The sequence below is a fragment of the Gossypium arboreum genome, chromosome 3 (genome assembly GCF_025698485.1).
Source record: "Gossypium arboreum isolate Shixiya-1 chromosome 3, ASM2569848v2, whole genome shotgun sequence".
Classification (NCBI taxonomy): domain Eukaryota; kingdom Viridiplantae; phylum Streptophyta; class Magnoliopsida; order Malvales; family Malvaceae; genus Gossypium; species Gossypium arboreum.
In genome coordinates this window covers 21,336,483-21,354,042 of record NC_069072.1, presented here as the reverse complement: position 1 = coordinate 21,354,042, position 17,560 = coordinate 21,336,483, and the positions used below count along the sequence as shown (strand labels likewise).

The window sequence follows — 17,560 nt, the reverse complement described above, 5'->3', positions numbered from 1 at the left end:
CTCAGTTACACTTGGCCAAATACTATAATAGAAACTCAAGCTCAGCTCCAATTTTAGCTCAATTAAGCTCATTTTCATGCTCAAGTTTGAACTCCTTGTTTGATTTATATCACGAGAGCTCAATAGTGTATTAAGATACTCAAAAGAATTGAAGTAATGACTGAATTGAATTCAAGTTTTTTAATCGAACTCAAATAACTTTGCCAAGACAATAGTCGCATCTACACACCCCCCCTCTCAAAAAAAAAAAATTGAAATCCCAAATTTGAAAGGCAACTCCTATGCCAAATCAACCTGCACATTACCTTAAAAATTGTCTACGTTGTAGAATTTTAGAAATTGCCAAATCAAACTGCACATTCCATAAAAAGATCCTAACTTTCCTCCTAAAGTTATAATTTTAATCAACCAAGCTCTGTGCTCGATATGTAAAGCTCACCTATAGTGAGAATGATGAGAGAAGACTACTCTCCGAAACCAAGTCTTACAGTCAGCTTCACATAAGGAAATCCTAAGACCCTTTATTTCCCTTCTTTGATAGCTTGGGGAAGGCTCCGTAATCATCATCAAGCATCAGTTTTTTTCGTTTACCTCTTCCCCTGAAGTAGCATCTTGCTTTGAATCATCTGTCTTCGGATCCCTCCTGGAAAACAAAACAATGGAGGTCAGAAACTAACCATATCATAAAACAGACTGCATTTATGCTTCCTCTTGGCATTCAAGCCACAGTCAACATCATCTCCAAAACAAAATCAACTGCATAAAACAAGTTTTGATAAAGATAATATACTATTGTATAAAGTTGATCCATGCATACCAAGTGGCTAAATTTAAAAATATTTCTACTTCAGAATCTACACAAGAACAGGTTCAGAGAAAATACTTTAACTGAACTAATAAAGGCAGAGATAAGGTCAAAAAAGCGTAATTGTGACCTTATCTTCTAAACATGCAAATATCTTTTGCACTGGCATAAAATGTACAACAGCATGCACTTAGAATAAAAAAATAATACACTCTCAAAAGGCTTCCAGTTATATTAATCTATGTTACTCGGATTCTGATGTAAGTGACATAGGTGATTTCAATTTTTTTAAAAAGTTCCATATATTTGGAGTGCTTAGGGAAGATCATATCACTACACTCCCCAGACCAATGTCCGGACATGCATCAAGACATGGATGTCAGACACAGATGCTTCAAGAAAAAATGAAGAGCCGGAGCAGCATTATTTAGCTACTAACCAAATAAAAAAGGCAGAACAAAAACATATTAAGTTTAAAAAAAATATGGAAACTGGATAATTTAGTAAACATTATACCTAACATTTTAATTATCTAATATAAATCAACTGCATAAGTTCGTGTTCAAGAAAGCAGCAAAAGAAGCAAGTAGAGAGGAAGAATTATTACATGTTGTAAAGTTTCTTCATTGTTTGAATTATGCGTGTAGCATCACCACCAACAACTTCTACCTCCTGTTTGCCTTCTTTAAAGTATTGAACAGTTGGCTGTATCCAAAGATGAAGATTTAGTGATGGAACAAAGAATCTGTTCATACAAAGCATGGAAAAGACTCTTGGAAACTTAATATGCCAAGCTAAAATTATCTTATTTTAACAATAAAATTGCAATGGCAGACATAACAAGCACTTAAAATCTAGTTTGGTAATTGAGATTCCAAAATACTTCAAAAAGTTATCAAAATGAAACTTATAATTGACATTGACCACTGTTATACCAAAAATTATACTGCACATAGACATGTTATATAAGTATCATATCAAGCATAACCAATTTAAATTACTAAAAACCCAAAACTAAGATTTCAATCTAAAACTAGATATAAAAATCATGCTTAACTGGTTTCTCATCATTCAAGAGAAGAGAGTAACAGCAAAAAATGTTTGCCACCATATATAAATGGTAGCAAATGCCTGGTTTGCAGTTCAAGTATTGAATAACCAATAGTTAAAAGAAATGTCATTTACCACAGCTGTAATATTTAGCTCTTTCAGTTTTCTTGCAAGGCCTTCCTGCAACATGTTGACAACATTAATTCCCGTATATAAAACATATTGTCAGAAAGTGTTTCTGAAATGCAAAAGCTAAAAGAGGTAAGAGTTTAGCTTCTATTTAAAATTAATAAAGCCCAATAAAACTGTTACTCAGACTCAGATGAGTTTCGGACACATATATGTATGGCACAGGTATGTTCATTTCTTTCTAAGTTTTTCCATGTATTTGGATTTTGGATGGTTCTTGAAGCATCATATCCTAGTACCCATGAATTAGTCTGAGGCAGGCATAGGTGTCCGAAACATGTACTTCATGAAACAAAAATAAGAAATGGCTCGACATAGCAAGAAAATATTAAATCAATAAGAATGAATGCAATAATAAACATTTCAAAAATTTTCTCAGGTACAGTTTTGCAGAACTTACATGAGCAAATAAAATGACTTGAAAAGATAGTAATAACTTATTTCAAAGAAAGTTTAACAACAAACTCTACATCATATGCCCTTGTATTATCAAACATTTCAATCTCAAACACGAAATAGAATCATACTAAGTTTATTGCCTTTCCATAACAAATCCTTGTACAAATCATCATAAATAGATTCACTTTACCACCAAGAAGGCAATTCAAAATGAATTATTCATAAATAATACATACTGGACCCTTCAATGGAGATATTTGCAATTCAAAACTTATGGAAGAAATACCTAAATCTAGACCTGACAATACATTACCATTCTGGTTTAAAGTTCCTTTGTTAAAAATATATACCACAACCAGTAAATTATGAAGGTAATAAATTCAATAAAAAATCATTTAGACCTCATCGATATCCATCTTATAAACTGTTACTTCAGGAGTTCTCCGAGCCAACTCGTCCATGACAGGACCGATGAATCGGCCTACATATAGATGGAACAGAACAAATATAGTGAAACACAGCCAGTGCCTTTGATATCAGAAACTCGAAAGAAGAAGTTAGAAAAACTTACATGGAGCACACCATGTAGCAGTGAAATAGAAAACAGCCGGCACAGATTCGTCTTTAGTTTTGCTAAGTGCAGCATCAAACTCTTCTTCTGACTTAACGGGGACAACATTCTCTGGAACTGAAATTAAAGAACCAAATTTATGTGTATTTAAAAAAAAAAAAAAAACCTCTTCTTTTTCGATGTTCAAAGAAAAACACTTTAACAAATAGAAAATGAAGAATAGAATTTACCCGGCACCGGTTCGGTTTCCATGAAGGATGGTTTGAAAAAATCAGGAGAAGAGTCCGAGAAGTATCGGGAGAGATTAATTTTTTCAGGGGTCCAAACTGGAAATGGGGTTTTAGGGATTGAAGAATTTGTCTGGGGGGTTGACATTAAGTAACTCTGATTTAAAAGAATCCGAGAAGAAGAAGAAGAAACAGAGCGGCCACTGAAAGCTCGACGGGTAAGAAATGGGCGGAGAATTGATTTCCCTCTCATTTTTGCCTTTCTCAGAATCTGGGTTACTTACTCTTCGGTTTGTAGGTTGTAAAATAATAGAAGTGCGGCTTCCAGCTTTAAAGGACTAAATTATGTGCCTTGGTTTCCGCCATTTTTGCAGCCCTACTTGTAGGGTGTAACTGAGTTGGGCTACCGAGTTACAAGGGCCTGGTTTAGGCTTTTTCAAGGCCCATATAAAATTTGAACAGTTTAAAATTGAGTTGATTGTACTGAACATCCTTAAACTATAGACCAATTTTTAAATTGGTTCTTAAATTTCAAAACATAATAATTAGGGATAAATTTTAAAATTATACATGAATTTTGATCGAATGTATAATTTAATACTTAAACTTTGATTTGGTGCAATTATACACATGAAAATTTGATTATGGTTCAAATGTATACATGAACATTTAATTTTAATTCAATTGTATACATTTAAATAAATAACTACATCAATTTATTTTTATATTGGATTAACATAATTATTTGTGTATGTAATATGCAAACTTAAATTGGCACTATATCGATAATTTTATATATAAAATTACTCCAAATTAAAATTAATAAATAAAGTTTTACTTTAAACCAAAGTTAATTTTGAGTTTTATCCTTATTGATTAATTCTTCAAACTATTAGAGCATGTTTGGTTGGATGGAATCGCTATTCCATTCCTGCCCAATTCCGCGCGCTACAGTAATTTTTTGCTATTACACCGTTTAGTTCATTATTTACTTGATTCCACAGCTTTGTTATTACACTCATATTCCCTCAGATGCTGTAATAGGTGTTCTGGGGTGAGGCTCTGAATTGCTATTCAACACCACACGCGTAAAATTTATCCCCAAAATAGTCTGCTTTCTTCTCCCTTGCTCCAGATTTCTTCCAACATTTTTCCCCAAATCAACAGCACGTTCGCCCTTCATCTTCATCTCTGGTACGTTTTCTTTTTTTATGATAAGCTCCTGTTTTCTATTTCTCCTTCCTCATAACTTTATAACTCTTCTTGTATAAAACTTCATAGCTCTTCTCATAGTCCTCTTTGATTGTCAAAATTTGTTATGGGTCTCTGATATATTTCTTTGTTTCCTTGGCTTATGAAACTAAAGGCATCGGTTGTTGTTTTTTTTTTTTTGGTTCTTGATTGACTAATGTCGCCTGGTAATGAGTATCAAACTTATGAATTTGATGTTAGCTAGACTAAGCAGTTTTAAAAAAAGTTAGGTTTAAGACCCTGAAATCTTTGTCCAAATTTTGACCTATAAATCCCGATTGGGTTTAATTAAGCAGTTCAACTCAACTCAAAGAACCAACCGAAGTACTAACTTGTGTCTGACTGTCGTGTCGATTTATTGTTCATTGCATACCATAGTTAATATCTTAGAAAAAAAATTATTTTCGTAAGGCAAAGGCCGACCATAAAGGTGGAAGAGCTAGAGAAGAGAAAGTCCAGAAAGATTACGTCTTCTTCTCCTTCTTCAACTCTTATAAATAACCTTGATGATGGCTGCCTTATGCATATTTTCAGCTTCTTATCTCCCATTCCAGGTTTGGTATTTTTCCCCCTATAACCCTTTTCTTAATGAATATTTTTCATTTGATCTCTGCAAATGTTAGTTCATTTGGTGCTACGGTTATTTATTAATCTTCAATTTTGTATTTGTTCATCTGGGTATTAAGCAAGTTATGTTAATTTCACTCAGTCATTGGTTTTGGTTTCATAGGAAGTTGGCTTACAGTCAACTGTATTTTTTTTAGGTAACGATGGAATTGATTTTTTGTAGGCATTTTATATTGATGTTTAGAAATTTATGTTTTTTTTAGATTATAGGAAGTGAAGTAATGGTTAATTCAAGTTATTTTAGGCTAATTATATTTGTTGGGAATTTCTCTTCAAGTTCTTATGATGGTGTGAGAAAGTATATGTAAGGTATTTGGCCCAGATTGTTATTATTTTAGAAGAAATGAACATGGATATTCTTCGTGAAATGCATGGAATGATATATCCTTACACTCTTTTTCTTCTTGTATTTGGTGGATGTCTCCCAGTTTTTGAGGCTTTGACTACTTATGCTAAGGTGGAGGTGAGCAAAACTTTACAAATGTTGGGATTTATGTAATGTCATCGAAAGATTTCTTTTATTGAATGCTTTCAAATTAGTGGGTATTCTTGTAACTTTGGTTATGTGGTGCTAATGATAGGATGTTTAGTTGTTTCCTAAGAGAACTTGATGCTAATGAGGTAAAAATGTTTGAAAAGAACCCATTCAAGTAATTTGCTTTGCAATAGCATTCCTATTTTGTCTTTTCCTTATTTTCTTTTTCCATTGGCGTTTGGAAGTTCCACATTTTAGCAACATTGAAAGCATTTTAGTAGGCACCGTCATTTCTGATGCTTTTAATCCTTGTACCAAGTGCGATCTCTTTTACATATTGCTATTGAGTTGCAAATTGGTATAACATCATGTTAGCTTGAGGAATTGTTTTATGCTTCTCATGGTCATCTTTGATTGTCCAAATTGTTTTTCTTGCTGAAAGTTGTATAGCTAAAACCCGTTGTTAACATTTAGAATAGAGAGGTATCAAAATTTGTTATGGGTATCCGATTTTTTGCAATTTACCAACACTACAGTAGTTGGAACTTCAGATCAATTTTTTTTTAATCTGGTATTTTAAATTATCATCCGTTCGACGCCTTTTTTGAATCTTTAAGTAATCATTTGTATAAATTCTGACATATTAAGAATGAACAGTATGGTATAGTGTGTGGTCTCTGTGATTGCTAATCCTCTCTGGATGTGCCTTTATCTTTTTCTATTCTTGTGTTAACAATTCTTTTCTTAGTCTGAAACGTAACATTTTTTTGCAAACACTAGTTGGAGTTTGGAATTTAATAGTACTGATAGGGCACATTTTTGGACAGTTTCATTGGTCACCTCTATTGCCTTCTATAGGAAGGTGAAGGATCATGTTAAAGCCTTCACTATCTTTTTGAAAATATTGAAATAAAATGTATTTTTAAGAGGATGATAGAACTAAGCAATGAGTTTGCAGACATAACTTTTTCTTTAAGAAGGGATCATTATCCATAAAGAGTTTCTCTAATGCATTTTTTGGAAATTGTCTTCTTTTTGAAGTAGTCAATGGTAACTGTTGCTTATAAAATCTTTAGAATTATAGTTTTTCATCAAGTATTACATTAATATTCTCATATGACCATACTATGAGCTATAACATCAACTAATGGTAGGCTTCAGAATGTCTTGCATACTGATTTCTAGAAGTTTAGTTTCTTATCAATCTTGTTGTTCTTGTTTATTGTTGACATCTACACTCTGTTTAATGTGATTCACTTTTAGACAGCCATCCATTAAGGTTTCTTTTTATTGATTTTCATTAATGTCAGATTATGTATATTATGTATGTAACCTTAGAAGCAAGATTTTTAATAATGCAAATGCAAGTTTATGTGGAAATTGTGGTACTGATGATACTTTATCAGCTGTTGTTCCTGGACCTTCAGTCTTGATTATCGATTTCCACAGTCTTGAAGATTATTTAAGTGTAATTTTTAAGATCCAAATTCTTGGAACTTGTCATTGTTTCATTTTTTATCTTTTCATGGTTTCATTTTTGTTTTTAGACGTTTAGCTAAGTAACTTATATCTGAGAAATGACTAATTCCTTAACTTATTTTTTGGGCAAGGGCTTTGAGTTCCTTGATCTTGGAATAATAATTAGCATATAATATCAACTCCATCTCTTTCAATGTCAATAAAACTTCATTTTTTTTCTTTATATGTCTATGTTTCTAGTTTTGCTGGATTTGCCATGTCAAACAGTTTTTCTTTTTCTTTTTGTGTGTGTATGTGTATGTATTCTCTTTAGCTTTGAAGGATGGACCTAATAATTGTACAAAAGGACAATCTAAACTCTATTACTGCTGATATTTTGTTAGATTGGAGTGAATAGATATTAAAGACGGGCTTGCTAACGAGTCCTCTTAAGAAACTCTTTAAACTTAGTTAATATTCTGTTTATGGTCATAACATTGTATTGAATGTAGTAGTTGATAACTTATCATTTTTAGTTGGAACCATTATGTGTTAAATGTGTAGTGGTATATTATTATTTCAACAAGGGACATGTGGTTTAATAAGGTTGTGTTTTTTTTGGCAGAATTGACTTCAAGATAAGGACCACAGAGCTTGATAAAAAAAGGATCAAGTTGCAAATACTGCTGGGCAAGAGAGGTTTTGTACAATAATTATTGGGTATTGTTTTGGGTATTGTTTTGCATAAATCTGTTATTTGCATAATTATTGGGAGGAATAATGCAACTTTTTAAATATAAACTATCAAATAATATTGCTAACAAAGATAGTTTGAAAAAGAAGATTGATAAGCAAGATCTTTGGCGTTATATAAAAGATCTGTTTTACCATTTATGAGGATTGATATAAGTAATGAGAATCCCTAAGATATTTCATCAAGATGATGAGATAGATGTAAAGGCTAAGGGAAAATATAAAAGATAGATGTAAAGGCCAAGGGCAAATATAAAATAAATTGCAATTTGCACCTTAAAAGAAAGGGAAAGAACTATTTTGGCATATATGCCTTCATATCACTTACTCATGCTGAGTTGTCTAAACATATCAATCTTTTGTTTTTTTCCTCAATTAACATTCCTAAATTTTATCAAGTCACACGACCAAGGCACAAGCTCGTGTACTTAGGCCATGTGGTCGATTTAATTTTTATAATTTTTCATAAAATAGGTGCAGACTTCACACGATCAGGGCACACGTCCGTGTTCGAGGTCATGCCGTCCACATGGCTTAAACACATGTCCGTGTCTCTGCCCGTGTGCTCAATACTGAGCATTCTATTTTGTAACAATTAAGGTGCAGGGGACACACGGTTGGCTCACATGCCCATAGGGTTGACCCTGTGTCACACACGGCCTAGACATACAGCCGTGTGTCTACCCGTGTGGACAAAAACAAGGCTATTTACCAAGCCATTTTGTCACCCTTTTATGCCCACACTTACACAACAAAACATAGCACCAATCCAAGCAAATACATTCAACCAAATCAGCCACAATCAAGACATCCACACATCATTCACATGCTACCATTTATCATATACAAACATCACATACTTATCAACTCAAACCATGCAAATTCCCACATCCATGAAAAACATCATCACATGCATTTATACTTAAACCAATATTAGCCAATTTCAATGGCCATTTACAAAATGAATTATCAACTAATATAAGCCAACACATTTGGCTAAATCAAATATGACACATAACAAAATGACCAAGTCCCTGTACATGCCATAACTCAAAATGTCAAATTCATTGGTACCCAAAATGATTGGTTGATAGTGTGAGCGGATCTCCGGCAGTCTCTGATCCTCGAGTTAGCTTGGTGACACTATAAGACAAGGGAAAAGAAATGAGAGTAAGCTATAAAGCTTAGTAAGTTCCTATGTAAATAATAAGCATCATAAACACACATTTAACATACAATTAACATAATGTAAATTAACATAAATGTTACTACAAATCTCATAGTCAAACTTACTCAATCACAACCTTACCGAGGTTTCATCATATATCGAGCTCATTACGTATGAGTTTTACATATATACTTGAGTCATCTTGAATTGGATTTGCACACAATTCATCTTTGACATACTCGTTAGATTACCCATTGAACCACTTGGAATACTAAAGGATACTTGGGAAATCACACACACACAGAGTACCATACCAATGCCATATCTCAGATATGGTCTTACATGGGATCTCATATCGATGCCAATAGCCCAGCTATGGTCTTACACGAAGTCTCATATCGATGTCATATCTCAGATATGGTCTTACACGAAATCTCAAATAACCCTAATGTCATGACATTTGTATCCTATCTATTCCTAAGGTTCAACCGAGATTTCTCATTTGTCGAAACTTTGTCGAATTGCATCCAAAGAGTCAAACATAATTTATATAATATTAAAGCATTTAAAACATAAATAAAACAATGGGTTATTTACATACGAACTTACCTCAGTGCAAAAATAGTAGAAATAGGACCTAATCGTCAAACACCTTGTTTTTCTCCAATCTAGGTCAGAACCTCGTTTCTCTTGATCTATAATAGAAAATTTAACTCATTTATTATTCAAATTATTCAATTCATTCCAAAAATTATATTATGGAAAAATTACATTTTTACCCCTAAACTTTGACATTTTTACATTTTGGTCCCTAGGATTGTAAAATGAAATCTATTTGATTTCTTCAAGACCCAAGCCTAGCATAACCTTTTTCATGCTTATAACAGTCCATATTTTTCATTTAATCTCACATAATATAACCTTTTTACAAATTGGTCCTTTTGACATTTTCATAAAAAATCACCTAGTAGAAGTTATTTATCATACACCAAACACACATTTTCTACCATTAGACATCAAAATACATACATATCTAACATGGTTCAAACCCTAGACCTTAATCATTTCTCAAATTAGTGGTAGAAATAGGTAGATCGAGTGATAGCGACTTCAAAAATGTAAAGAGCATTAAAAACGGGGTAAGAACGGACTTACAATTGAGCTTGAAAGTTGGCCAAACCCTAGCTATGTCTTCCTTCTAATTTTTGGCACAAGGGGGAGAAGATGGACAAGGTTTTTGGCTTGATTTTTGCCTTTTAATTCATTTAATTACTAAATGACCAAAATGTCCTTTTCTTAAAACACTAAAATTCTCTTACCTCATGTCTATTTTTGTCCAAATTAAAGTAAAATGGTCTAATCACCATCTAGGGACTTTCAATTTAAAATTTCATAGCAATTTGACTCCTCTAGCATGGAGAACTCAACTTTTGCACTTTTTACAATTTAGTCCTTTTTGCTAAATTGAGTGCTCAAACGTCAAAATTTTCGAACGAAATTCTCATGAAATCATTCCATAAAACTGTGGACCATAAAATTATAATAAAGACAAGTTTTACTACATCAGATTCATGGTCCCAAAACTACTATTCTGACTAGGCCTAAAATTGGGTTGTTACATTATGGGCAAATCAAATCTAACTCGATCATATATTTCCAACAAAATATAATCTCAAAAGGAAAATTGTAAGAAAATTAGAAACACACCAAGTATGAATTTGATTAATATATTACTCATACGATGTAAAAGTATATATGAAAATTTGATGTGATTGAATGGTTGAAGCGTCATACCTATCTAAAATTTGTTTAATCAAGAACCATAAAATGTTGACATCAAACTTTCACCATCCTTAAAAAGATAGAAATAAAATAAGTTAATAAAAATCATAATTAATCATGCATTAACTAATTAAAAAATTAATCAAATATAAAGCATTAAATAAAAGAAACTTCCGAAAAATTTTGCATATTATCGTCTATAATCTTGAAGAATAAATTTGATCTTCAATCCTCAATTAAATAAATCTATTTTGATACAAAGAACATATTTTTATAAATTTCGTGGCACATATAGCTCAAAGGTTGGAGTAGTTAAGTGGTTTGAATGCAATGATACCTTTTAGGGGGCACATGATTGATTCTTGCTTTTGATAATGCCTTCGTTTTTTCTCTCTAACAGGATGAATTTTATAATTTTCTTGATAGACCTAAAAGTATAAATGAAATAAAACTCTATTACTTATCTTAATCTTGATGGACATCCACTTAATAATAAGATATGCATAACATATTATTTGTTTTTTTAAATATCAACATGATTAAAATAAATAAATCACTGAAAATAAATGGAGTTTGTAATCAACATTTTATTTTCTAAAACAATCAACATTTTTTTCTAAAACAATCAACTATTTAATTACAACTATTTTATAATTCGAGTAATAAATAAAACTTTCATTAAATTATTACATTAACCACCGAATAATGTGTGAGGGTACAAGTTTAAAGTTTGAAATATGTTTTTTACAATCCATATTAATTTCAGTCCAAGCTATTATTTAAATAGTAAATATATTTTAAGAAAAAGTAATTAGGAAATTAAATACATTTTATTATATTAATTGTTTAACATTTTAGTATATTTTAAATACTGAAAGTGTAACACCCTATATCCAATTCAATCGCTAGATCTGAACTGTAAGGTGTCATATTCATTGTCAAAGCAACTATGATCAAACTATGTTTAATTTACGTTATTAATGATTAAATTTCAAAATACATTCATATAATATGATATAAAGTTATTTCTGAATTTTATACTAGCTTACAAAAATTCTAAAGTTAACCCGAGATCAAATAAGAACCAAATTGTAAAGTGTTTAAAATACAAGATTGACGTTTTAACATCGGGGATGTAATATCCCTTACCCAACCTATTAAGAGATACAAATAAAGAATGTCACATTAAAATTTTCGATTACAATCTCTAATTGTTGCTTTTCTCTTGATGTTATTGAGGCTTCATATAATATCAAATCCTTTCTAAAATTCTATATTATTAAAATTTTAATTAAAGAATCCTAAATTCTTTTCCCAAAATATTTTAAAGTGAATTTATGATTTAAAAAAATGTATTAGTACCTCATTCATAGTATTGGAACAGGGTTACTTGTAACCACCCAAAGTTTGTATACAAGATTTGTCACATATTGTCATATAATTTAGCACTTGTTTTAATGGTTAAAGGTGTGTAGTGTGTATGGTGGGTTGGGGGTTTGAGTCCCTTTATGAGTGGTATGATAATAAGTTTTTAGTTGTGTGTTGTTTAAGTGGTTGAGTTTGGAGTAAATTCAAATGTTTTTTTAAAAAAAATTAATTTTAATTTTAATTTTAATTTTAATTTATTTCCCTTAAAATTTTCCTTCCCCTCAATTTCACGTTTTTTTTTTTCAATTTCTACTCTTTCTTCTTTGTGGTTCACTTGCCTGTCTTTGCTATTGTTCTTCATGCAGGTTATTGTAGTTGTATGCAAGTGGATTGATATGTCCTTTTTCGATTTGGGGAATTTCTTTTCGATAAGAATAGTTTCTGTGAAAAAAATATTGGTTAATCATTGTAATTGGTTGATTTGTTTAGGAGAAGTGCAAAAAGCATTTAATTCTTCGGTGAGTTAGGATTTGGGAAGCGTTGTTCATTCAGAGGTGAGCAATTCTGTGAATTTGGAACTGTTGTTTTTGGTGTTGTTGGTAAGGGTTCGAGTGGTATCTTTGTTAGGAAAATCGGGAATTTTTTCCTATGAATCATTTGTTTTGTTACTGATTTAGTGTTGTAATTGGTGCTTTAGGTTCTGGTTATCTCGTGGGAGCCCTCGTATCGAATCTAGACCAAGTGTGTAACGAGAAACCCAAAAAACAACGAACGATGAAAATCAAAATTGGGCACTGTCATTGCCACACGGCCGTGTGACAGACCGTGTGTTAGGCCGTGTGTGACACATGGTCTAGGCTATTTTGGGCCATGTAGGCCACATGGGCTAGGCAATTTGAGTCGTGTGGGCCCAAAACTCAGGATTTTTTCCTAGGGTCGTACACGTCGTCTTGATCAACTATGGGCCTTCCATGGGGTCAGTATGTGATTAAATACACTATGAAACATGAAATTGGGTCATCTGATTAGTATAAATTCTGATATTTGCAAGTGTGTCTGAGCTGTCATATGATAGTTTAAACTGAGAGTAATGTTAAATACATACATGATCTGTGTCTAAAATGTCATGCATGATTTCTGTTTTTTTTTTATATCTGAATTTAGGGTGGGATATATGATGTAGAGGAAGTGTTCTGAGTGAGGCGATATCACGCCCATTATACTAGCAGCATAGTTGCGTATATTCTGAAAAGTGTCATACCGGCACTCAGTGATGTGTAGGGCTAGATGAGTCTTAAATACTCTATATGGTGTGTTGGGAAGGTCAGAGATGGTTTGTAGCAGACGGGGGTAGGATTGTAAATTGCATATTATTATGATTCTATATGAGATGTTCGTCTATATCTGTTCTGTTTTGTAACTAATCTGAAATTAAATCTGTGATTCTGTTTTCTTTTAAGTTACACACTAAGTTATGAAAACTCACTTTCTGTTTGTTTGTCACTTTCAGGTAACCTCCAGACTTAGGCGGGTCGGTGCGACATGAGCTCAGTTATATCCACATATTCGTAAACTCAATTTATTTAAATTTGACTTATTCAAAATTCTGGTTTGAGAGTTTTGTGAATTTTTTACTCTCTGGATATTTGGGGCTATTTTTTGGTTTTGGATTTTATTTTGGATTTTTTTCGTGTGATATTGATAAAACAATTTATTGAAAATGTCTGCTTTCTTGAAAACAATCGATTTCAAGGAATCAAACCTGATTTTCTAAAATATAATAGTCTTAGAATTTACACTGCAAAGTAACTTATTTTTAGAAAACATAATTGAACATGGATTCAACTAAAATGCTAACTAAGAATAATTTCTACTGAATTGGAGTTTTCTTTAATAACGAAATTTGTGCTGTTTTCAACGTTTCTGAAAGCTAAATTTCCAATCATTTTATGTTAGCACTCTAGATACGGCCTTAACGTTTAGACCGGGTTTGGGGTGTTACATTACTAATCATTTTTAGCTTTGAATTCTTCATGTATCGGAATCACTTGCCTTTTGCGCCATAATTTTATTTTATCATATTAGTTTAATTTCTTTTCAACTTAATCAGTTCTTAACTTAATATATTATACTTTACTTTTCCTTTGTTAACTTAATCTACTTTAAGCGATATTTCTCTTTTAACGTATACTTCATAATATAAATCTCTTTGCTTTAATATAACTAATCTTACAAATTCAAGTTTCGTTTATTTTATTTTTACTCAATAATTTTCTACTTTATTACACTTAATTCAATAAATTCTCAAATATTCCATTTAAATACTTATATAATTTATTTGCTCATTTCCACTCCTATACTTTTACAGAATTTACTAAACAACCCTATTTTTCAATATTACAGATTTTACAAAACAATTCATAAAATTTCAATTTTTAGTTTTTATAATTTAATCCCTGAAGTTCAATTTTTACTATTTTATGACTTTAGTCCTTGAAAACAGAATATGTTTCTTCCAAAAGAAACCTAGAATTCCCAGATTTTATAAGTCAGTCCTTTTCTCAAATTTCTAGATTTAAAAATCTTTACAATTTAGTCCCTATATAATCAATTCTTATCACATAATGTTTTCTTTCCTGATTTTTTAAATAAAAACCATACATAAAAATAAAGATATTAAAATTTCATATTTCCACATTTCAACACTTCAAATTTTGAACTTTTAGAAATTTCTCAATTTAGTCCTTTTAATTTAAAATTTGCTAATTTAAGTACAATATTTCAATACTTTAAATATCGTATTCTTATAGTATTATTATAAAAAAACCCAAAATTTAATCTCTGTATTCAAATCCTTGATATTATAATTTTTCCAAATTTACAATTTAATCCTTACTTTAATTTTTTTATCAAATTAATCACTTAACAAATGATTTTTTTCAATTTACTTATCCAAACAATATTCACAATCAATATTTATCACTTTCAACATCACATACACAATCCATCATTCAAAGTAATAATTTTAAACTAAAATTTTCATAATTAAACCACTCACACTTATTTTCTTTTAGTTATTCACTTAAAATCATCCATCCAATTATTCCTAAAATCATTCACCATTCACTTCATACATAAACATAATACTTTCATCACTTTGAACATAGAAAATAATTATATACACTTAATTCTTACAATTCCACATCAAATTATACAATCAAATAAATATAAAATAATAATTTAAACAACTCACCTTAATTTCTTGACTAATTTCTTCACGTACTCATGCTTTCTCACACTTCTATTTTCATCTTCAAGCCTCCATGGTTGGTTTTATATGTAAGGACACTCTTGAATTAAAATTAGGTGTGAAATCTCACTTTAATTTCATGAAAATTTCAAAGATTGTTAAGTTAGAAATAGGCTAAAATTAGAAAAAGACCAAATTGAATAAAATGGAAAATCCATCCTCCTCATCACGGTTTCATGTCACTTATATATATAATATTTTTCCTTTTTTTGGATTTCTCTTTAATTTTCCTATGTATTTATTTATTTATAAAATAAATGGTTAAAACTTAACCACCTGGCTTTAAATCAATTTCCCTATTTAATTTCATTAAAATATTTTTAATTAAATATAAAAAATTCTCTTAAAGTGTAATGACTAAAATGCCCTTGAAAATATCTTTTTATATTTTACTCTTAAGAGCAAATTTGTCATTTAATTCTATTTTATGTCCCTTTCTACATAATGGCAAAATTTCACATTTAGCCTTTTTAATTTTATTCTCTTATGATTTAATCTATTCCTTAATTTAAAATTTATAAATACCAATTTATTTTCAGTATTATTTTTACATATAATGATCAATAAATTTTCCATTATTTTTCTTTTATAGTTAAATTGCCCTTTAGCCTTTATACTTTTACAAAATTTTCATTTATAGATAATTTACTTATCATACTTATTTCTTAATGCCTATTTTTATCTCTTCCACTATTATTTGACTTAAAATCCTCCTTAATAAATTTATCATTTATCCTAAATACTTTTAATTAATATTTCTGAAATTCTAGGGTGTTACGGGAGGTTTCTCTTCACGACGCAACATACAGAGTAGGTCTCATCATGACCTTGAATATACGTCGTTGCAATGTGAATCTAGGGCTACTCCTCATCGCAATGTTGGGAATATATCGTCATGACATGACACATTGTTTCCATAAAAATCAGCATGGTACAAGTTTGAGTGACCTGTAGTAATAATTTACATTCCAATTACAACAAAAACAACAACATGTCAACTACTTTCAAACTAAAATACACCAAATTGATACTTCAAAACAACAGCAAGCAACCAAATTCTAAATTCAACCATTTTCAATATGAAATCAGCTTAAACCTTAGGTATATGCCATATACTAATCAAAAGAGAACTTTACAAACTTTGCTGAGAAGAAGAATATTTTATTAGATGCTGGAACCACTTCTTTAATTCTGGAAGATTACCTAAGCTTGTGCACAGAGAAAATAAATCTTTCGCTAAGTAATAGGGTTGTAATAGCTCGTTTTTAGTGAAATTGGAACAGTGGATTTGGAACCATAAATTCAATGAATAAATATTTATTTTATTATTATTTTAATGTCCACGGTATGTTAGTAGGGTTGTAGAAAAATTTCGTTAAGAAATTTTAATGTTTGCATGCTGAATTATGTGAAAAGGACTAAATCATAAAATGTGCAAAAGTAGAGTTCTATTAGCTAAAGGTATCAATTAGCTATAGAACTTTAAAGTGAAAGGACTTAGATGGTAAATAAACCATTATTATTAATTGACATTTATGGACCTAACATTGAGTGATTTTAAGGTTAATTAATAAGGTTAATTTAGTAAATTAATAAATATGTTAATGTAAATTAATGAAACAATAGATATCATCTTTTGTGTCCTCTTCTTCCATCGAAAACTAAAAGAAAAAAACCTCCATGGAAGCTTGCTAGGTTTGGCTAGATACATCTCTTGCATGTAAGTGAAATTTGTCCCGTTTTTAATGATTTTTAAGTTTTCGGGATCGTTGTAGCTTAATCTATCTAGCCCAATGACTAATTTTCAAAACTATTAAAGGTTTAGGGTTTTACCATGAATTTTATTTCATGATTCTTGAATTTTTATGAAAGATTATGAGTCCTTGTTAAATAAACAAGTTTTGTAAAGTGATTTTATATAAAATTATCATTTAGGGACTTATTTATAAAAGTACTAAAATACCATGATAAATTTTTGAAATATTGATTTGTATGAGGTTGTATAAGTCCCTAGGTAATTTGGATAGCATGAAATAGGGATGAAATTGCATAAATTTCAATTTATGAGCTTAAAGGCTAAATTGTAAAGAAATTAAAATATTAGGGGCAAATGTGTAATTTTGTAAA

The 17,560-nt window shown here is 30.6% G+C and overlaps 1 protein-coding gene and 2 long non-coding RNA genes across 4 annotated transcripts; 2 read left to right on the top strand and 1 right to left on the bottom strand.

The window, feature by feature from the left end:
- Positions 1–148: 148 nt before the first annotated feature.
- On the bottom strand, positions 149–3,594 carry LOC108476260 (thioredoxin O1, mitochondrial-like). The gene is made up of 6 exons (XM_017778414.2): positions 3,245–3,594; positions 3,015–3,131; positions 2,845–2,924; positions 1,991–2,035; positions 1,413–1,510; positions 149–643 (listed from the first exon to the last, which is right to left on the bottom strand). Exons 1-6 carry the CDS (start codon positions 3,492–3,494, stop codon positions 574–576), a joined length of 660 nt encoding a protein of 219 aa, XP_017633903.1. The 5' UTR covers positions 3,495–3,594; the 3' UTR covers positions 149–573.
- Positions 3,595–4,241: 647 nt separating this feature from the next.
- LOC128290497 (uncharacterized) lies at positions 4,242–7,894 on the top strand. Of its 2 annotated transcripts, XR_008280357.1 has the most exons (3): positions 4,242–4,435; positions 5,548–5,582; positions 7,678–7,894. It is a non-coding gene; the product is annotated as an uncharacterized LOC128290497 (long non-coding RNA). The 2 variants fall into 2 exon arrangements; XR_008280356.1 differs by lacking the exon at positions 5,548–5,582.
- A 5,087-nt stretch (positions 7,895–12,981) lies between these two features.
- On the top strand, positions 12,982–13,844 carry LOC128290440 (uncharacterized). The gene is made up of 2 exons (XR_008280290.1): positions 12,982–13,099; positions 13,634–13,844. It is a non-coding gene; the product is annotated as an uncharacterized LOC128290440 (long non-coding RNA).
- Positions 13,845–17,560: the final 3,716 nt, after the last annotated feature.

Excerpts from the sequence above, each read along its gene's own strand:
- LOC108476260 (XM_017778414.2), bottom strand. The coding sequence starts at position 3,494 with ATGAGAGGGAAATCAATTCTCCGCCCATTTCTTACCCGTCGAGCTTTC. Across the intron at positions 3,132-3,244 it reads GGAAACCGAACCGGTGCCGG|TTCCAGAGAATGTTGTCCCC; the intron begins GTAAATTCTATT and ends CTTTAATTTCAG. Across the intron at positions 1,511-1,990 it reads AGCTAAATATTACAGCTGTG|CCAACTGTTCAATACTTTAA; the intron begins GTAAATGACATT and ends CTTTGGATACAG.